Genomic DNA, 22,294 nt, shown 5'->3' with positions numbered 1-22,294 from the left:
AATGCTGTGAATTCTTGGGCTTTAAACCATGTTAACCTGTGCCAAAGAATGTTGGCAGCTTTCAGAAGTGTGCTCAGCCTTGAACGCTACAGAGCTGCTAGTAATGCTTCTGTTGCCCAAAACCTCAGGAATTCTTCTGAGATGTCCAGAAGTCAGTCTTCCATATAGAAAGCAGTAGTACCTGGTGCGATCACCTCCCTTAGTCAACCTTAAAATTAAAGCCATGGGTAGTTGTTGCCAGGTATCTGTCTAAAAACGTGTTTGGATTTGTTTTGCTGCCCTAATGGGGTAAGATGTGTACAAGCTGTAGAGGTGTGGGATGAAGTTGGTAGGTTTTCCAGGACCTGGCAAGAGTGTTGGGTTTAGTATTGTACTTCAGAAGACAAGGCTTAAGCTGTTTATGGGGACCAGGAAGGTTTTCTTGAGAAAGTATGGGTGCCCAAACCAGGCGTCTGTCCCAAAGATCCCTGCCTAACTCCTTGTATGCTTCATGTTTTAAGACTCGGGAGGCAGAGGCAGGCAAATCTCTGTGAGTTCGAGGCCAGCCTGGGCTACAGAGTGAGTTCCAGGAAAGGCGCAAAGTTACACAGAGAAACCCTGTCTCGGAAAACCAAAAAGAAAAACGGAAAAAAAGGGGGGGCGGGTAGTGTAACACTTAGAAATCCATTTGAGGCTGTCTTATCTTTTAAGAAGAAAAGTTGTGCAGCTTGAAAATTGTATGGTTTTTATTACTTGTTTATTTTGGTTTTTCAAAACAGGTTTTCTCAGTGTAGTCCGAGCTGTCTTGGCATTTCTTCTGTAGACCAGGCTGGCCTCCTGAGTGCTGGGATTAAAGGTGTGAGCCACCACCGTTCAGCTGTTTTTTATTTCTGATATGGAGACTAGTCTGCTTGCTAGTGTGAAGAGGATAGGGAGATATGACTGGGAATTGTGAGTTAGCTGAGAAATGTTTGTTAGAGATTTTAATAAGTACCATTTGGGCAAATGGGAGAACTTCTGTAGTTGGGAAGGAAATTCACATCTGCCTTGGTTTTTTTTATTTGAATTGCTATTGCTTTCCTTTTGTTAGTGTTAGTATTTGAAGGCTAGGTTAGCTGGCTGTTCTCCTAGATTGTGTGCAAGATTGTGGGGAAGCACTTACCTTTGTTTTACTGAGGACTTCTTGAGTTTCTGCCACAGTTGATGGCTCATGGATTTTCAGAGTGGTATCTGGAGTGCTTGGAATTTGATACTGGTGCCTTTGGGTATCATTGGCCACATCATACACTCAGCAAATACTCACATCAGCTACTCAGTGATAGGGAACAGGAATTCAGATGAATGAATCAGTCTGTGTTTTAAATTGCAGACTCATTTACTAGAAGCATTCTTGATAATTTGAAATTCCTTAGCATTACCATCATAACATTATTTCTGGATGTTAATTAGTATTAATCAGGTTTCTGTTACTGTTAGAAAAAAAACAAACAAAGAATTATGTTTCTAGTGCCGTTGCTTTGAGATTCTGGCTAAGGAAACATCCAAGGCACAGCAAACTACTCGGCTTGTTTAATTGGAGGAAAAGGTCACAGTTCCCTTGGGGACTTGCCTCCAGTAACCTAAAAATCTGTTTGCTACCCTAGGCCTTGAGTACATGGACCTTTGAGGGTTATTGAACATACGAACTGTAATAGAAACCAAAGTTCAATGTGGTGCACACCCCTTTAATCCCTTCCCTTAGAAGGTAGAGGATCCCTTAAGTTAGAGGCTAGCCAAGATTACATTGTGAGACTGTCTCAAAAGTTCTTCAGAAAGAGTTTCTCACAATCATTTCTATTCTGCTTACTCTCTGTGCAGTTAAACTGGAAAAGTCCCCTTCAGATCCACAGTCTGATGTTGGTTTCCTGTCAGTCGCCAACGTTGGCAGGAAAAGTATTCTTCTCCCTAGGCTGAAGTCACAGATCCGTTAGTGATAGGGTCTGCCTCATTCTCCACCTCCTGTCATTTCTGTGAAATGAATGATCCCTCAGATAACAGCCAGATGTTCCTTTGCCTTTTGAACAATAGGTACCTGCATCTTAGCATTTAGAAATTGCCATTCTGTGGGAAATTTTTGTATATAATTTAAAAAAAAAACTTTTTTTTTTTTAATTTTTATTTTATGTGTATGAATGTTTTGCCTGAATGTATGCCTGTGCACCATGCCTTCGGGGTGTAGAAGAAGGCATTGGGACCCCTGGAACTGAAGTTACAGTTGGTTGTGAGCCAAGGTATGGGTGCTGGTAATCGAACCTGAGTCCTCTACAAGAGTAACAAATGCTCTAAGCTCCTGGGGTGTCGCGAGCTCTTTAGCATAGAATCTTAAAAAAAAAAAAAATTTAATTTATAGTTTTTTTTCTGAGCCAATAGCTGCTTGGTTTATTACTAATTCCAGGAGTAGGTAGTTGTTAAAATTTATGTGTCTCTATCATAGTCAATGCTACGAAGTTATACCCCAAGAATTTACCTTACTATACTTTGTCGGAGCGGGGATGGGAAGGTACTTTCCAGATCTCTTCTTAGCAAAGGTTCTACTCTCTTGGTCTTTATTATGCTTCTCCTGTTTTATTTTGTTTTTAGCTACTTTTACAACTGTAGTGAAGTAATGAAGATTCTATGTAGCCCATTCATTTTCAGAATTCTCTTTGTGTTGTGCCCCAAAGTCTTTTACTGCCCCATAAATAAGATAACATGACTCCTAGCCACACAGAGAGTTGATGCTGGATTTAGCAAGCACTCAAATTAGTGGCCAAGCCAAAAGAGGCCATGCAGTGTGCTTGGCCTGCTCTCTTAACTCTTTTAAAGCTGTAGTATCACTTGGTGTTATTTTTTTTTTTTGCTTTACCTCCACTGTGTATATACTAATACTAAAGTCCAAGGTCAAATCTTTTTTTATTTGCAAAATAAATACAATGAATAATTATTTAAAACTTTTAATATTGGCTGGTCCTGTGGTGCCGAGTTCTGAGAACTTTCACATCAGTGTCACAGAAGGTGATGCCCAGTGTATCCAATTGCTACACTGGTCTACGAAGAGGAGAGGAGAATGAATGAGATCAGTACAGGAGATGCGCAGCTCAATGACAAAGCATGTGTTTAAACGTGCAATTCTCTGGTTCCATCCCCAGCACCGAAGAAAGGGAAAGCTTTCCCATCAGTCTTCCTTTTAGCTCAATCCCGCTGTGTACTTCATGCTATAATAATACATCCCTTTCTCTGCCTGCCCAACCCCAGGAAGTAGAGACTGTTCCCAAAATGAATTTGCTTCTAAATGACCATTTATAACAATCTCTTCTACAGATAATATCACCTACTGCATTGTTTTTGGCTGCAAAAGTGGAAGAACAGGCTCGAAAGCTTGAACATGTTATCAAAGTAGCACACGCTTGTCTTCACCCCCTAGAGCCACTGCTGGATACAAAATGTGATGTATGTAAAAAGGGGGGTGCTTTGGTTGTCTTCATTTTCTTTATAAATTTGACACCAGGAACCATCTGACAGGAAAACTTTTTGTATGCTTCATGAACTCATATGTCATCCTTAATTATATAAGATTTTGAATCATGCTACTTGATTCACAGTTATTTTGAAGTGTTGGTGAATGACTGTCTTAGGGTCTCTAGTGCTGTGAAGAGACACTATGACCATGACAACTCTTACAAAGAAAACATTTAATTGGGGATAGCTTACGGTTTCAGAGGTTGAGTTCGTTATCATCATGGCAGGACATAGCTTCGTGCAGGCAGACATGGTGCTGGATAAGGGGACAAGTGTCCTACATCTTGATCCACAGCAGCAGAAATAAAAACTGTATTTGGACATAGCTTGAACATATATGAGACCTCAAAGCCCACCCCCACAGTTACACACTTCCTCTACCAAGACCACACTACCTAATAGTGCCACTCCCTACGGGCCAAGCATTCAAACACATGAGTCTATGGGGTCATTCCTATTCAAACCACCACAGTGACTTATCCTCACAGCGCACCTGCAGTAGAAAGGGTAGGTCCTGTGTGACCTCTTGGTAGATGTGCCTAAGACCAGAAGTTGAATAACTCCTATGAAACTGTTAGTAGAGGAAGGAATAGAGACTCCAGTGTACTCTAGATTGGTTACTCTTCTCAAATTCTGACATCCTAAAATGAGAACTGCAAGTGTAGGCCATTGCAGTTATTTTTCTAGCATTATGGGCAAGTCATTCAATCAGGAATCTTCACCCACTTAATGACTACCAAGTTATGTTAGTTCCATTTGATTTAGGTCATGTTTAAAGTCCTAAGTTTAGGCTCTAATAGAAGATTGATACATTGGTGCTGTGTTTTAAATGAACAAAATGCCATTGTGTACATTGAATAATAAGCGATTTGTAATTGTTTAACAATGGTTCTCATAGTTACTATTAATAGAATAAACTCACTTACTCTAGTGTGTACATGCTAATGTTTTAAAAATCAGGTCAGTGACATTAAAGGTAATTTCACTCTCTGGGTTTAGTGTGTTCTCAGAAAAAGCATGCATGTGTGTGTACATGAATTTAGAACAGATGTACACCAGGGTCCAGCTCTATGTAGACTAGGCTAGCCTCAAACTGAGTTATTCTGCCTCACCCTCCTAAGGGCGTAGCTACCATGCCATCTTAAATGTGATATATTGCTTCCTTCTCACCTGGGTCAGTTGTTAGGGTCCATAAGACTGGGGTGGCAAGAAAACTTCTATGTTCTTTCTTCCAAGAGCTTTATGAAAGGGAGATTGGTCTTTGAATTTTAAGGGGAAGATTCTGTGATAATTTGTATCTCTGTGGTAAATGATCTAGGGACTTAAGACTTGCCTTTTCTAGGGAAGTTAATTTTAAAAATAACTCACAGACACAAGTTGGTAAGTTTTCTCTCAAAAGGCAGATTTAAGTGCTCTTCCTCAGCTTGACGCTCCTGTACTTGGTGTCTAGAAGCACCAGGGCCTGTGAACTTGTTCTGTGCAGACTGTGGGTCTTTATTCAGTTAACCTACCCTGCTTCATGACACACTGTTTTATTTGTTCTTTTGCCTTTGTTTACTGTCTATTAAAAGTGGTTCTATTTAGACTTGTCCCAAGAGCGGTCTATTCCCTCAGTTTCTTTGCCTCATATTTGCAAGCAACTGCTGTACTATAATCCTCATGAGATCTAACGGTCCAGGACTCTAGTGGTGTTGTATTTATTCTAAACATCTAATATCATTTTTGTCTGACAGGCTTATCTTCAGCAGACTCAAGAACTGGTTTTACTTGAAACCATAATGCTACAAACACTGGGTATGTGCTCATATTGTTTTGTGTTCACTAATACAATTTTTTTTTTTTTTTTTTTTTTTTTTTTGCTTTTTTTTTGCTTTTTTGAGACAGGGTTTCTCTGTGTAGCTTTGCGCCTTTCCTGGAACTCACTTGGTAGCCCAGGCTGGCCTCGAACTCACAGAGATCCGCCTGGCTCTGCCTCCCGAGTGCTGGGATTAAAGGCGTGCGCCACCACCACCCGGCTCACTAATACAATATTCTAAACACAGTTTCTAGAATAGCTTCTTAGTGAAGAAAGTTGTTTAAAACTAGTTTCGGGCCAGATGGTGGTGGTGCACACCTTTCATCTCAGTACTCGGAGGCAAAGGCAGGTGGATCTCCATGAGTTCCAGGATAGCCAAGGCTACACAGAAACCCTTTCTCCAAAAAAAACAAAACAACAACAACAACAACAACAAAACCCAAGAATGTTAGACTTAATCCAAAGTTAGCTGGTTCTTAGAGAGGAACCTAGCAGGCTGAGGTCAGATAAATACAAGCTCTGGGGAAATCCAAATTTAAATCTATAGGCTTCTGACCACCATTGTAAGCTTGGGTAGTTTTCTTCCCTTTTACATTTCCATCCCGCACATATGGAAGAAAGACTGCAAACCTTTTGTTTCTATTTCACTGTTATTCCATTTTCAAATGTGGAAGAGAAATATAAGTACGATCAGGAATGGTAGTACATGGCTTTAATCCCAGCCCTCAGGAGCAGGCATCAGCTCTCTGTGAGTTTGACAGCTTCCAGGACTCTGCAGTAACTCTGTCAAACAAAGAAAAAAGGAAGTAGAAATACAGCTACATGTGCTGGCAGATTTTTATTATAAAAGTAGCTTACTTAAAGCACAAGAATTAAGTTTTATTAGAAGATTAAAAAAAGTGAGTGTATTTCCTCTGCATCCAATTATTTGACATATTGTCTTGATTACAAAATTTATGAGTTATATTTATTTGCTATTAATATGTTACTTATTTTTATGGTATGAAGGCATTACATAGGAGCTGAAGGTAGGGGTCAGATAGAAGAACTCTCAACTTTGTGTTCGTGAGGCTGTGTTCCATCCCCAGTGCCACTAACAAAAATAGTCCCTGTGTGATGTGCATGTCTAATGACACATTCTTAAACATAGAGAATGAATGCATACTGTTTAAGTGTACGTTAAAACCACATCTCTTTTGGTTTTTCAAGACAGGGTTTCTCTGTGTAGCTTTGCGCCTTTCCTGGAACTTGCTCTGTAGCCCAGGCTGGCCTCGAACTCACAGAGATCCGCCTGCCTCTGCCTCCCAGTGCTGGGATTAAAGGCGTGCGCCACCACCGCCCGGCTAAAACCACATCTCTTTATTTGAAATGTTATTTTGCTGGTTAATTATAGGAGAGAGATAAATAAAATACACCTTTATAAATCCTGATTACTCATTTGTTAACGTTCTAAAGATACTAGATAATAAAAACAAAAATCCTGCCACATGGAAGAGCTGATTGGATATTCATTGAAAGCTTGCCAACATTTTTCCTTGAATTTCTGAAGCTCTCTTTGGAAATGTCTGCCTGTGTAGCTCACTGTCCGTGTGGTTCTAGTTAGGAGATGGAGCTGCGCTCCTTTGGTTTACCAGGAAAGTGAAGAGAGCTGCTCTATGTTAAGTTCTTTGATGCTGCTATGGGCAGCAGGTATGTTGAGGAGAAATGTTTTTCCCACATCTTTTGAAACAAAGATTTTTAGTATTAAAAAGAATATGTAAGCTACAACAATGATAATAACTATTTGATGATTTGAACATAAGCTTGGGTGAATTAAAATTAAAATTCTAAGTTTCAGATCAGGTTGGCTTTGATGTTTAAATAATTGTCTGTTTTCCTATTAAGACATAAGAAATTAGTTATCCTTTATTCTGGAGGGTAATGGACATGTCAGCAATGAGAAGCTTTAATGTTGGCTTTGGATTTCTCTTTAATACTGAAGAGTGTATTAGACATGATCGTGTGGTGAGCTGCATTGCCCAGGCAAGTATTGTAATGGTAAGTAGTTGGGAAAAAAAGTGCTTCTCATTTCAGGTTTTGAGATCACCATTGAACACCCACACACAGATGTAGTGAAATGCACCCAATTAGTAAGAGGTGAGTGGTCCCTCAGCCACCTGGGATAAATGTTGATGGTTTTTTCCCTCTAGGATTGGTATGGATGCAATGTATTCTTCTAGTCTTTGGGTTTTATTAAGAAGGGCAAATATAAGCTGGGCAGTTGTGGCATACTTCTTTAATCCCAGCACCTAGGAGGTAGAGACAGGTGGATCTCTGTCAGTTTGAGGCCAGCTTGGTCTACAAAGTGAGTTCCAGGATAGCCAGGGCTACACAGAGAAACCTTGTCTCAAAAAGTGGGAAGGAGGGGCAAATGTCATTTTGAAATAGTATTCATCTGCTTCTGTATGCACTTCTCCAAGTGCATTTGGTTGCTTCTGTATGATAATGGAGAAAACTAACAAAGCATATCATACACCACTGTGGTTCCTATGAAGCCACATGTGAGCAGCAGCCCTTTGCATTTGCTGTGGCTCTAGAACTCTTTCCACAGGTTACCATTGTTGCTCTGGTTCCCATTTGGGTTGTTTGTGGGCACATCACAGCCTCTAGGGACCCTCCTGTCCTTTTTCTCTTTTTGAAAATAAGATCCTGTGATTTCAGTCTCTTACTTGCAGGACTTTTAAGGTTTATTTTTAAACAAAATGGATAATACCTTTAAAGACTTTGGGGTTTTTGTTTTGGAAAGTGTGTGTGTATGCGTGCGTGCATTAGTATTTAGCTCAATAGTCTCATTCATTCCAAATTGAATTCATTTTATATCTAGATAGCATTTTATTTTACTAATGGTAGCATTGGAAAACAAGCCTAGAGTCTTTATAACAAGCACCCTTGCTAACAGTAAAGTTCTAAGACTCATATTTAATCCTAGGATCACACATTATCAGTCAATCACTTGTAAACCACAATATTTTAATTATGCTTTCTGTTCTTCACAATCATACAAATATATTTTGTAGCACATTCTCTTCCCTAGTTACAGGATAGTACAGAATTAAATAGCTAACTTATCTAGTTGTAGATATTGAGTTAAGAAAAGCTTGTAGGTTGATCTCCCTGAAAACTTGAAAGAATAAACTCGTCTTTGCAAGGTAGCACACCATGTAATTTGCTCTAAGTCAAGAGCCTAATGAAGAAAGTTACTAGTGTGTGTTTAGCAAAGGTGTATGTATTGCCTTAGGAAATAAGCTGTATTTTAAGTTAACACTTCACAAAAACTACAGATTTGATGTTCTGCTAAAGTCTATCTAGCCTGAACCTTGAATAGAATACAAAGTAAGTGTGTGTGTGCGTGTGTGTGCGTGTGTGCACGCGCTCATGGATTGGTACAGGGGTAGGGGAGGGTTCTGTCTGACTCAGCTTTGAGGTAGCTGAGCTTCTTCCCTTTAAAGATGTTCTTTCATCTTTAGTGTCTTTGTTTCTTTTGTTCTGTTATGACTTTGAACTAACAAGAACAGTTGCCCTTCATTCCTGTTTATTGAATTTAGGGGATGTGATGCCACAATTGAATGTTTTTATTGTTTTATGGGGTGCTTGTTTGGTGGTGGGTAGATGTGATTCATGTAAAGCCCTCACCTCCCGCTCCAGATGAGACAGTTGCTACTTTGCTGCAGAATTGGCTGTTGTCATTTTACAGGGACCTTTCACTCTGATCTCTCCTTCCCTCCCCACCAGGAAAGAATGCCATACTTAAGTCACACTGCCTCCAAGACCTCTGGTGCTCTGACAGCTCTGCCAGACCCAGTCCCTTTTGTTAAACCTTCCCTTGATGATCACATGGGGCAGCGGGGATTACAGGTGCCAAGAGTGAAAACCAGGAGGGGAAAGAGTCTGGGGACTAGAGAGGGTGGGGTACGGGGCTGCCACGCTAGGTGAACAGTGATTTTTGAACAGAAGGGGTGGGGGTGGGGCTGGTAAGGTCCTTCCTTTTGGGGAGAAGATGGGGTAGGAGAAGGGAAGGAAAGCTATTTAATGTCTTAAGAAACTAGTTAAAAATTCCTTTCCTGTTGGAGACCAGTGTAGGAAGAAGCATCCTTATTCCCCCTAGAATACTTCTCTTTCTAGGTATTATCTCTAGTTGGAGTTTGTAAGTTAAACAAGTGTAGTGGGGCTGCCTACATTCTGTTCATGTGTAAACAGCATGGTTAAGAACTGAGGTTGGTGCTCTGAGTGGGGGGTGGGAGTTGCTTTGTTCCATTTTGAAGGAAATGTAAGCCAGCCTAAATATGATGACAGGATTAAGTTTGGCAGGCAACTCTTTGTATTTTGTATTAGACTTCAAAAATCTTTTCTTCTTCTTCTTCTTTTTGTTTTTTTGTTTTTTTTTAAATCCAGGAGAATGCTTTATTTCAACTTTTAGCTGACTAGATGCTTAACTTAGTAACAAGTTTAGCCTAGCTAAAAGCAAATCGGCTTGTTTCTCAGATCTATGGGGGATAGCAAGAAACATTTGAGTGAATGTTGTTGAAGATTGTCAGTAGTATAGAAAATGATGGCGCTCTTGTGATATTTGTAAGTAGTAAGTAAAATTTACTTTTTGTGGACAAATCTTTGATGTCTTGTTGTATTGAGATTTGGGTGGTGTTTACACGCTGAAGCTGATGACATTGTCTTCGCTCTTCTTTCTTTTCTTACAGCAAGCAAGGATTTGGCACAGACATCCTATTTCATGGCTACCAACAGGTTGTTATCCTGACCCTCTTTGTTGCACTGTTGTAGCACACTATAGCTTCCTTTAATGCAGGGCCCCCTCAACGTGTCTCTTGCCCTTGTTGCAACAGGAGACTGGACCATCTACTGTGGTGGTACCTTCCTGGTTGCTTTGCGGTGTATTGTACAAGGGACTTTGGGCACAGAGGGGTTAAATGCACACTGTGAAGTGTAGTGGTGCTTTCTGGTGGCATATTCTCGATTTGTGAGTGCATAAGTCTAAACTTGGTAGCCTGAATAGCAGCTAAAGATTACACAGAGCTAAACTTAACCTAGAAACTTGGTAAGTATAAAGCTATTTCTAGTTTATAATTATAGTTAAATGACATTTCTTTTTTAATTTTCACATTGATCCAGTCTTTTAAAATAATTGCTAAAGTTTCTTAAGTAAAATTTATGTGATTTGGGACTTGTTCCAGATAATATTCCAAATAGCAAATTAGAAATAGTCAAGTATTATCAGTGCCTAGGCTTGCAGAGATACAATCTATTTTTTTTTTTAAGTCCCGCTTTTCCATTTATAGAAAGTAAAAATGTAGTATGTGTTTGTGGCTCTTCAGTAATTGTTTAATCTATTCTAAATAGAAGAATAGTTTGAAGGAGGCTCTAAAATTGAATGTATAATTCTGTTCTGGATTGGTATTAAATGTTGAAAGTTTTTTAAGTGGGCACTGTGGAAATGGGAACCAAACTACCTTTTTGGATTAGCAAAACTTAGTTTAGTTTGCTGGGCATGGTGGCATGTCCCTGTCATCCCAGCCCTGGAAGATGGAGACAAGAAGATCAGGATTTCAGGGTTGTCCTTGACTACATAGAGAGTTTGAGGCCAGTCTGGGCTACATGAGACCCTGTCTCAAAAAACTTGGTTTAAAAAGCTAGCCTGTGAAATGTCATGTGCCCAATTTTTGGTACATAATGAAAAGGAAAGATAATATTTACTAGTATTGGCCTATTTTGAGCCTTGAAATTTTATGGCCAAAGGTAAGTTCTCTTTGAGGCTTTGCTGGCACAGACACAGAATTTTACATGAACTGAAAGCTCTGACTTACTAAGAAGTATTTTTGCTGTTAAGCCACATCAAATGGTCTGATCTTTGATTGTGCTGTGAAAATTGCTTTGTTTTATAACATCTTTATATTTTTGCCATAATGTTAAAAAAAAGAACCAAGACTACCTACCACAAAAAAAGGTTTAAAAGGTTATATTTTGTATATGATGATTATTGTAAATATAGTTTTTCCTTTGTGTAATACTTTGTTAGGTTTTAAAACAAAAAATTTATTAATATTAATCATGTAAATAAAATATTACTATGCTATGGAGGGGTGAGAATGAGGGAAGTGTTTCATTATCTATGTAAAGGGTTTTTTATTATAATTTTCAGTAGTGTTAGCTCTGAATTTAATAGAATATCATTATGTAAAGAAAAGCACTTCTCATTTTATGTTTGCTTTCGTCTTACTGGCAATGTTTTCTTTGTCTTACATATTTTGAATTGTTGTGGCCCTCCACTTTTAAACCTGCTCTACACCAGTTTGCATCTTACGACCTTCTGTCTCCAGTACAAACCCACGGTCATAGCATGTGTGTGCATTCATTTGGCTTGCAAATGGTCCAATTGGGAGATCCCTGTGTCAACGGATGGAAAGCACTGGTGGGAATATGTGGACCCTACAGTTACCCTAGAGCTGCTAGATGGTAAGCAGAGGGAAGAGGTCCTTTCCTATGTAAAGAATATACTGTAAGCTTTTTCTGTATATGCACTACCTGAAGCATTACCAGTGCTGGTCAGTCCACAGGTACACCACAGTCACTCCAGTGTTAATCCCAGATGTCATTTAATTCATTAGTATTCAGATTTCAGAAGATAACATCTCTTTAAAAGCTTGGATTTAATTCCCTTTTAGTAATTTGGTGGAAGAACTTGGAAGTACAGTTAGGAGTACATTGAAATAAGGAACCTATGAACCACATCAACCATCAAATGTTTACTAACCACCAATTCACAGAAAGCCCTTTTAGGGTTTCTCAGTAAATAGAACTTTTAAATTTTATTATCTTAACGTTTGTGTACAAAGTAATGTAATGAATGAGTTTCATTATGGCATTTTCAAAAAAGAGGAGTCACTGTATTTTGTTCTAATCTGTCCCTTTACCCCATTAAATACTGGAGGTTGATGGAACACGAATAAGCTAGACTGGGTGTAGGGGCACATACTGTTAATCTCAGTAATTGGGAGACAGAGGCAGATAGATCCAGGGTTCAAGGCCATCCAGGAATACACAGTGAGACCCTGTCTCACAGAAGTAAAAAACAAAGAATAAGCTAGAGATACTACATACAGTTTGTTTTGTTTGTTAGATAAGAGATGTTAAAGGATACTGATTTTGTTGAGTTGGAAGCGTGTCAACTAGGACTAGGGTATAGCTAGGTAATAAATGTGTCCTCGGAATCTATAAGGTCCTGGGCTCAATCCCAAGCACTTTGAGAAGTGTAAGCTCAAAGCTGGGTACTAATTCCTGTATAAACTGAAACATTAGGCCAAGGGGCTTTTCCCTTACGATGATCTCTTACATTATTAGTTAGGAATAAATAGTATAAGTCCTGCCAGTTGTGAACCTGAGATTGGAGGGTCTCTGGTAAGAAACAGTAGTCACTGATTTAAAAATGAGACAGATTGTTGAGATGAGTGATTAGCACTCTCCAGCAGGTGCAGGTTTTGGAAAGAGAGTAGACAATAAACTGAAGCAGACGTCAGGTTTTCAGAGTCCTCTTTTTAGACTCCCAGTCTCTGTTTACAAGGGAAAGGTTGGTGGGGAGCCAGGCTTCACCTGGTTACTATTAAAAACACTAACTTACTATGGAAAGTGCAGAGCCCTGAGTTCTAGAGTCTGGGGCAGTGGGGTTTCTGTTGTGAATAGAGCTCCACATCAGCTGAGAAGGAGCCGGTAGTGGGGCTGCAGGTCACATTTGCCTAACTGGCTACAGTTGGCCTGCCCTGCGTATAAAACATGAGTCTTTTTATTTCTCCTCTTGGGAGTGGGGGAAAATATATATATATATATATATATTTTCATTCGTGTTCCTGTCACCTGTCATGCTCTAACAAGCTGAGCTAACAGCTGAAGATGCTGTTTTTAAATGGTTGGTTTTATTCAGTTTATTTGGAGGAAAGCAAATCTAACAACCAGTAAAGGCCTTTTCATTGGCTCCCTTTGCCCTGTCCTTGAAAAGTCCAGTTACTGTGTCATCACTGTCTGACCTCAGTCGTCAAGAGCAGTGAGTCATCTGCCATATGGACACTTACCTTCCATCATTGACCTCAGAGCCACCTGGGTTTTCCTCCACTTCTAGTCTGTATAGGGTCAAGTTCAGTATTGATTTGGAAGTTGAAACTCAGTATGTTAAAATAGTACCATAATTTCTGTTTTGATCAAGTTGTCTTGAATTGTCTGTACTATTTTGCTATTACTACTTCCTGAAGCTACATATTTAGTAACTGCCCCCAAACAGCATTGGCTCAGATTTAGCCTAATTATAAGATTCTCTGCATGTGAGTATGGGTATGTGTGTAAAGTGGTTTGTGTCTCATTCTGTCTGTAGATTAGCTCTAAGGAAAAAAGATCTCAGTAAAGAAGTCCCTAGGAGTTAGAGCCAGGGGAGTCAGTTTGAGGCCATGTTCCCAGGCCAGCCTAAGCTATACATGAGTCCCTGTCGATGGATGGATAGAGAGATGGAGAGAGAGATAGGAGAAAGGCCACTTTTTTAGACCTCATACTCTATAGTGCATGAGCTTATTTGTTTACATTAACAGATTATTACACAATTTGACAGAATAAGATAGGAAATAACTTAGGAAAGGCAAAGCTTGCATTTTTGTCTGCTATGTGCAGACAAAATTTGTGCAGGAAATTTGAAGCAGAACATCCTCATTCACACTGGACCCAAAAGTAGATGAAGTTCCCAGCACTGGATATTTTATTTTATCCAGACTTGCTCAAAAAGCTCCTGAGATTAAAAAGGAAAGAGTCTTGAATTACTGAGGAAGTTCCATCTGAAATTGATGGTTGATGTAGAGTTTAGTTGATGGATGCTCTTTAGCATAATTTTTATAGACTGATCTTGGAGACGGTGGTGTAATACAGTCATCATTGTCTGGGGTGCTGGGCATTGAACCCGGAGTCTCCTATGTGCTAGGCAAGTACCACTGAGCTGCACCTCATCCCTTCACAGGCTGAGTTTGGTTAGTTGTCGTGCTATGACAACCTTTAGATAGTTTTTCATCATTGAGATTGAGTGGTCTTAGCAAGGATGCTGCACAAGTCAGTTGTGCCTTGGGTGCCTTGCTTGCCTCTCAGAGCATAGGACAGTGTTGACTCAGTGTGTCTTACCACCATGCTGGTCACGTGGTATAGCAGTGGTGTTATTGAATTCTTCATTGTGAAGCTATTCTTTCTCTTTATAATGAGATGAGCCCTTAGGACCCCTTTTAAATATTGCCCACTTGAGAGAAGTTCAGATCCTAAAGGCACCGTCTAAGCTTTAAATTTAAATTTTATTTTTAGAGCTAACACATGAGTTTCTACAAATATTGGAGAAAACGCCTAGTAGGTTGAAGAGGATTCGAAACTGGAGGGTAAGAGAATTGGCAGGATTTAACAAAATGTATCAGTTTGTCACTCCTCTAGCAATTGCCTAGCAAACGGTTTGAAATGGAATGATTCAATACTGCACTTTGCAGTATTCCCCTACGGTATACCACACTTGGACTGCAGGTGCTCATGCTTGCTCAGCTCCTGTGTCCAGGGGACTCCATGTCATATCTTTTTTTATTATTATTATTATTATCATCAGTCATGGGGAAACTCCCTTAGCTTTACAAGTGAGGCTAAAGCCTACACAAGTTACTATCTCAGGTGCTGGGTTAGGATGTAATTGTATCTAATTCTTAAAACTTCGAGTCTTCTGTGACATTCATCATTGCCTTAGACCTTTGAGCCTAGTGGTTTTGTTGCTGTGTACTTGCTCTAGTCTTACAAGCAAAGACTTGTATTAACCCCTGCTGTCATTGTCTTCTGTTTCTCATTTAACTAGGCTATGGCTAAGAAACCAAAAGTAGATGGACCAGCATCAGAGACACCACTGCTCGGTCCATCTCTGGTCCAGAATTCCCTGTTAGTAGATAGTGTCACTGGTGGGCCTGCCAACCCAAGTTTCCAGAAACCTTCAACATCAACCTTCCCTGCTCCAGTACCTCTAAGTTCGGGAAGTACTTGTGTTCAGGACAGCCGTGCATCAGATAGTTTGTCAGTACTGGCAGCAGGAATGCCCAGTACCTCATACAGTTTGTCCTCATCACACCAAGAATGGCCTCAGCATCCGGATTCAGCCAGGACAGACCCTGTATACACTCAGAAACAGGAGGCCACTCTCTCTGGGAGCCAGTACCTCAGCTTCCAGCAGGGACCTTCAATGACACTGCATTCAGGATTGCATCACAGGCCGGACAAAGTTGCTGAGCATCCATCGGCTAAGCAAGAATACGCTCACAAATCCGGGAGCAGCAAGCACCATGGGCCCGTTCCTGCTGCTCCTGGAGCGGCTCCTCAGAAAATGTCTTTAGATAAGTACAGAGAAAAGCGGAAGCTGGAAACCCTTGACCTGGACACAAGGGATCATTACATGGCTGCCCACGCAGAGCAGCAGCACAAACATGGGCCAGCCCAGGCAGTCGCAGGCAGCTCTGTCACTTCTCCCATTAAAATGAAACTTCCCATCGCCAACTCCGACAAACCTGAGAGAAGCATGGCCGAGAAAAAGGAAAAGAGTGGATCGCTGAAGTTACGGCTTCCCATTCCACCGCCTGATAAAGGTCCCAGCAAAGAAGAGCTGAAGATGAAGATCAAAGTGTCGTCCTCCGAAAGACACAGCTCTTCGGACGAGGGCAGCGGCAAGAGCAAGCACTCGAGCCCACACATCAGCAGAGACCACAAGGAGAAGCACAAGGAGCACCTTGCCAATCGCCACCACAGCAGCCACAAGCATTTGCACATGCACAGCGGAGGAGGAGGAGGTGGAGGTGGAGGAGGAGGAGGCAGCAGCAGTGGCAGCCTTAAGCATGCTGCTGATGGGATGCCACCCACTGTGCTGAGGAGTCCTGTAGGCCTGGGCCCAGAAGGCATCTCCTCCAGCTCCAGTGCAAGGAAGAAGCTGCATGTCAACGATGCCTCCCACAACCACCACTCCAAAATGAGCAAAAGTTCCAAAAGTTCAGGTAGTTCATCTAGTTCTTCCTCTGTTAAGCAGTATCTATCCTCTCACAGCTCTGTTTTTAACCATCCCTTACCCCCTCCTCCCCCTGTCACATACCAGGTGGGCTACGGACATCTCAGCACCCTCGTGAAACTGGACAAGAAACCAGTGGAGCCCCACGGTCCTGAGGCCAATCACGAGTACAGTACAAGCAGCCAGCATTTGGACTACAAAGACACATTCGACATGCTGGACTCGCTGCTAAGTGCCCAAGGAATGAATATGTAATCACTTGTTTAGGTCAACTCTTCCTTTCTTTTGAATTTAAAAATGGTTGGAATGGAAGCTTCCTCCTGATCCAGCAGTGGGGCCACTGCTTCCGTATTTGTAAGTGCTGCTTTATTCTTCCCTCTGAAAAGAAGAGATGATAGGAAACAAGTCTGTCTCCACACACGATAGTGTTACCAGTCCTGTAAACGCATGGAAGATGCAGCTAAGAACATTAGGATGAATGGCTGGCTGCTGCTAGGATTCTAAGCTGCCTCAAGCTTTTGTTATTTATGATTTGAATACTGTAGCTGTTTTTTTGTTGTTGCTTGGCTTTGAATGAGTGTCAACTGTTTTCTTTTGTGTATTTATACTTGTATGTATGGTTTGCATGTCTCAGTGATAAAGGGATAAAACAGTATACTGACAACTGTTTACAAGAAAGTGGAGAAAAAAATGTACATACATTTTTGTATGTTTAGATATTACCATAAATACTCAGGATCGGAGCTGCTTGTAAGTATAACAATATACAGAATAACTTTATTTTCTCTCGTCAGAGTCCATCACTAATCTAAAACACAAGTGGCACTTTTTTATGTTAACCTTAAACTCTAGGCCTTACTGGAAGCCGCTGAGGGGACACTTCACTACTAGGCGAGGATGCGGTGCCACAGGTGGCCCTTAACACTGGGAAGTGCTCAGTTTGCCTTCAGAGGTTCTGACCAGATTGGCTGCAGAATCAGCCCCTGATTTCTGAAGGCTGAAGAGGAAAAAAAAAAAAATAAAGTTTACATACACTTGATGTGAAGTGCATTTAAATGTTTGTTGGCTTGTGCAGTGCTGGAGAAGAGCAGTTAATAATGGGGTTGAGGATGACTGTGACTTAGCTCACAGGAACTCCCAGTGAAGAATTTGTCCATTTCTTCAAGAACTTTGACATTACCGGTTTTAGCAGTGAACAGGGATCTCTTTTCCTTTAACATTTGCAGTGACACCATAGTCTTGAATATACTCTTCCCATGGAGAGAGAGTGAATGAGTATGTGAAAGTGAGAGAGATACCGTATTTCTTTTTCAGGTAAATGCAGTCTTCCTTATACAAATGAAATGAAACCTCTGCTCTCTTGATTCTTTTATATTCTAACAATAAATAAAAAGAAAACATTGCTGACTGTGCATTGTACCTGTATTTATAGCTTATGGTCATTATCAGGAAAATATAAGGAAAAAGGCCAGCCTCAGGCAAGCCCCTGCTGGAGGCTTTACATTCGTTTGCACATCTCAGTAGGTTCTTTCTCATCGAGGTGATGCTTGCACTGTCACCTGACGCCTGGTCAGGGGATAGATGGACTTGTCTACATTTTGGTGTAAGCACCAATAGTATGGCTCTTGTCTCTTGCCTAATCTTGAATTTATTTCTGTGGTAAGTCTTAGCTGTTGAGTCTCTTAAGATGGGTCGGATTCAACTTGTATTGAATCATAGTTTTCCTCTGTATATGAACTGTTTTGTTATAAAGCCACTGATCTGTGCACAATTGTAATTTTATTCAAGTATGTTGTGGTTGTAAATATTAGAGTTGAGCCTTGTACTCTACTTTTATTTAGCAATTACCTAATTTGCCAGTAGCTGTTTGTTTGTTTGTTTTTTAAAGAAATTGTTGATTATTTTGTCAATGTTATTTGAACTTGGGATGTCAGGAGCCTCTTTGTGGGAACTCAGCCTAGCAGGCTCATCCTCACTCTGTTTTTGTCTTGCATCAGTAATCTGTTACTATGTGATTTTGTTGTTGTGTGGTATACTATTGTATCATAAACATGGTGATTCTGATGCAGCTACAGTTTTACTGTGGAACATATTCAAAGACTAGCATAGAATTAAACAGTGCGAGGCGAGGGAGGGAAGGGTTTTGTTCTTGGTGATTTAGATGTGAAACCTCGACAGAGCATCATGTGAACTGACATGGGGTGGTCATGCTACTGTATCATTGGGAGTGATGCCAGGAATTTTAATCAGCTTTTGTAAAGAGTATCCAGAAAAGTAGTGAACTTATTTTCAGTATGACATAGAAAACAATGTGAATATTTAAGGTCTGGGACTATATAGTTAAACTTCACTAAGGATTTTCAGAAATGTGTTGGGGTTTTTGTTTTTGTTTTTGTTTTTGTTTTTTAAGATATGGGAATAAAGGTAATTTTGTTGAATCTTACTGGTGCTAATGACGGACAGTTAAACAGATAGTGTATATGCTGTGGATCAGTACACTTAGTACTTCCAGAATTGACTTTGAAATGCTATGTATTCACTTTTCACTCTGTAAATGTAATTCTTTACAATGACTATTTATTAAAAGGCAGTCAGTCATGATTTTTACAGGATTGTGTGAACTATTCAAACTCTGCAACCTCTGACCAAGATGCTAAAACCACAATGGGGGATAGTGCGTGAATCCTCTTACGTTCCCTTTCCACTAAGGAAAACCCTCATAATTCATATCACCATGAGTTTGCTTGAACCATCTTGTTTGCATAAAATAGTTCATCTGCATGGTCCCATTAGACTCTACCAAAGAAAAAAGACTCAATGAATGGACATTCTATTGTGAGTCTTGTAAGTAGCCATAAATAACCAAAATAGTATCAAACTTAGGTGTGAATTTCACATGTGCGAAGTACTGTTAAGGTGATACATTTTTGATGAGTTTTTTTTTAATACTTGAAAATATTAAAAAGCATTCTCTTTAAATTGTCCTATAAAAGAGTGATTCATTCTTAAGGTGTGTTTCCCTAGGTTCATGACCTTTTAACAAAAGCACATTGTAATCAGAGGCTTCCTGTCTACCTCTCAGCTAATTTTCCAAAATCAATATGTGCTTCCTAAATATTTGCCTTAGCTACTAACACGTGCTGTTTTCAGGACCAAAGCAAAGGAGTGTGTGTTTGTAGAGGTCTTCTTGGAGACCTGCATTACAGACTCAGCAGCAGTGCCCACTGGTGGAGAAGGCCTTGCATGTCTCCTAGCAGCAGATTTTAGCAATGAGGGGCAATGGTGCCAGTCCCAGCTACCCTTAAAAGCAGTGCGTGTGCATCCCAGTCTTTCCTGGTATTGAGAATATTCAGCCTTCTAAGATGTCTTCCATGATACATCATGAGTACATACTTTGTGCCAACACATAGTATTTATACTGAACTCCCAAACTTTTGGATCTATTTATCCCCTTTGAACTAAAAATAAAACTAGTTAAGATTTACTTTAGAGAACCAGTTTGAAATGTTTTCATTAGTTACAAATACCTTGCCTTTAGAGGTTTCAAAAAGTGTATTTTCTTATCTGAGAATTTAAATTCTGATTTTATTCCTTAGCCAGCCTGAGGAATAAGCCACTGCCTATCACGGTTGGAACATGATTTGTTGATGAGATAACTCAGGCTCCTGCATTATGGAGATAGTTTGTCCAGATAACATCTAGGAAAGAGGAAAGTTTCTAGTTTGGGTTTTTTGAGACAGTCTTACTCTGTAGCAAGGATACAGGCTGGCTTTAAATCAATCCATTCTCCTGCCTTGGTGTTTAAGTTATTCCCAATCTTATCTAAGCAAAAAAGGACTTCAAAAGTGGACTTAATTTGCCTGAAGAGTCTGAGCGTTTCTTTGCTGAGAAAAAATCTGGATACTCTTGGTAACTAAAGACCTGTACTTGGATTTCACTTGATTAAGCAGTTTCCCCTCAGGAGCCTCTTGGGCAGTGGTAGGATCCACTCACCACATTCACACAGGGAAGGGAGGGGACTGAGTTCAACTCTCCTGTGCCTGTTGGTTGAAGACAGGTGGTGGAAACAGGAGTGTGTTCCTTGTTTTCCTCAGTACTCCCTGTTGAGACTATTGATACTAGGGTGTGTGCTCAGAATGCAGGCACTTCTGTCGTACAGTTAGATGGAAGCCAAGTCAGACACTTGTTGGAAACACCTGTCTTCATTGTTAGTGGTCTTGGTGGTACTGACATGCTCCAAGTATGGTCCTTTGTTATTCCAGTTTTGAATTGTGCCCAGCCAGCTCTTGGCTCTGTGAGTCCCCTTTCCTGGTCTATAATTCACCATCTTCCTGCCTGGCATACTCTTGAGGTGTGCTGCCATGCCCAAGACTGCATGGGTGGGGGCAGTTCTGTTCTCATAAAGCTGGCTTTGTCCATTCACGGCAGTTCAATAATCTCAAAAGTCAGTCCTATGAACTCTGTAGCTTCCCTTTGTTTCCAAGTTTTGAGAGGAAGCCTCACATAAAATCCTCCAACTGACAAGTTCATTTAGTAGTTCATGTAACTTGATTGGCTCAGTAGTGATAGCGTCCCTTGATTAGGAAAACTTCCCTGCAGTACTAATTTGTTATGGATGGTGGAATTTGAGCGTTCAAAACCCTTGTGGATAATTGAATGAAACAAGAAAATGTGTATAATGGCATGAATTAGCCGTTGAATTTCAGCTTCTCAATACATAAGGAATTATTAATAAAGTTTGTTTATTGACAACCAAATCCAAGGCTGTAATGTGTTACTGTGAATCCAAAATGTCAGTTCCTGGGGAAAATGGGAAATTGGCTGTGATCTAATTGACTCTCATCCATCCAAGTGCCCTAGAAATCACCCAAGAAAGCGTTTAACTGGAATCGGGTTCTCTACACCAGTGTCAGCCTCAAACTGACAGCGATGGCCATGGGTGAAGGACTGGGTTTTGTGCTCTGTTCTCTTACAAGCAAGGTCCAAGACTGGCTGGCCTCGAACTCACTTCGAAGCTGAAACTGGCCTTGAGCTGCTCTTATCATTTCCCAAGTGCTGAGACTACAGATAAGCACACCAGATTTACTCTGCTTTTTAAACACTTCTTATCTGCTCCCAACTCCTCTCCACCAGTTTTCTAGTACTTTCTACTTAAAGAAAATGAAAGTCATAATTTTAATAAAGTAGAATTGAGAAGTTTGTTTCCTCTAAAATCTGTTAAGCCTAAAAGTAGGTGTGGTGTGGTGTGGTTTGGTTTTTGGGGGGTATAGGTGCCACCGTGCCCTTGTGACGGTCAGAGAACTACCTTTGGGAGCCCGTCCACCTGAGCCCTGTCACTGGCCTTTCTTCACGGTGACTTTATCCACTTTTCCAAATTTGGGGATGTGCTGTCAACAGCAGAAAGGAACAGCGCTCACTGAAGCAGTCTGTAGAGTACCACTAACACAAACTGTGTTTGGTTTTGGTTCTTCCTTCCACACAGGGTTTCTCTGGCCCTGGCTGCCCTGTGGCCTCACAGGAAAGGTAAAAGGTCTGTGTAGAGACCTGGACCCCTCATCGTGACATCCTGGTTTAGCCATTGAGAAATGTACACAGTACATGGGAGCATGAGTTATAATTGATGACTATAGGCTTCTTAGAACTTGAGGCCAGAAAAGGCTCCGGGAAATGCTCATGAGTTCATGAGTTTGTCCCCCAAACCTATGTTCTATTTGGTTTGGTTTTTCGAGACAGGGTTTCTCTGTGTAGCCCTGGCTGTCCTGGAACTTGCTGTAGAGACCAGGCTGGCTTCAAAATGCCTCTGCATCCCAGAGTGCCAGGATTAAAGGCATATGCCATCACCCCACACTTAATGTTAAGATGTGGATGCTCCTGGGCCAGCAAGCCTGTAG

The 22,294-nt window shown here is 40.6% G+C and overlaps 1 protein-coding gene across 5 annotated transcripts in view; it reads left to right on the top strand.

Annotated features, from left to right (window-relative positions):
* Ccnt2 (cyclin T2) overlaps nucleotides 1–19,010 on the top strand; it is a 31,568-nt gene extending 12,558 nt beyond the window's left edge. The window contains exons 3-10 of one of the 5 annotated variants that reach the window (XM_059281215.1): nucleotides 3,319–3,447; nucleotides 5,250–5,310; nucleotides 7,385–7,447; nucleotides 10,045–10,090; nucleotides 11,652–11,815; nucleotides 14,684–14,754; nucleotides 15,213–16,392; nucleotides 16,491–16,679. In XM_059281215.1, coding sequence (XP_059137198.1) covers nucleotides 3,319–3,447; nucleotides 5,250–5,310; nucleotides 7,385–7,447; nucleotides 10,045–10,090; nucleotides 11,652–11,815; nucleotides 14,684–14,754; nucleotides 15,213–16,392; nucleotides 16,491–16,558 — 1,782 coding nt within the window. In that variant the 3' untranslated portion in view covers nucleotides 16,559–16,679. Of the gene's footprint in view, nucleotides 1–3,318; nucleotides 3,448–5,249; nucleotides 5,311–7,384; nucleotides 7,448–9,150; nucleotides 9,927–10,044; nucleotides 10,401–11,651; nucleotides 11,816–14,683; nucleotides 14,755–15,212 lie in introns of those variants that run through there. The other 4 variants (XM_059281214.1, XR_009383364.1, XM_059281217.1 and 1 more) reach the window with 4 other exon arrangements.
* The last annotated feature ends 3,284 nt before the right edge of the window (nucleotides 19,011–22,294 follow it).

Source organism: Peromyscus eremicus, chromosome 15 (genome assembly GCF_949786415.1).
Source record: "Peromyscus eremicus chromosome 15, PerEre_H2_v1, whole genome shotgun sequence".
In the NCBI taxonomy this organism is placed as follows: domain Eukaryota; kingdom Metazoa; phylum Chordata; class Mammalia; order Rodentia; family Cricetidae; genus Peromyscus; species Peromyscus eremicus.
Note: the sequence above shows the minus strand (reverse complement) of the source record. Positions and strands in the feature narration are given on the sequence as shown.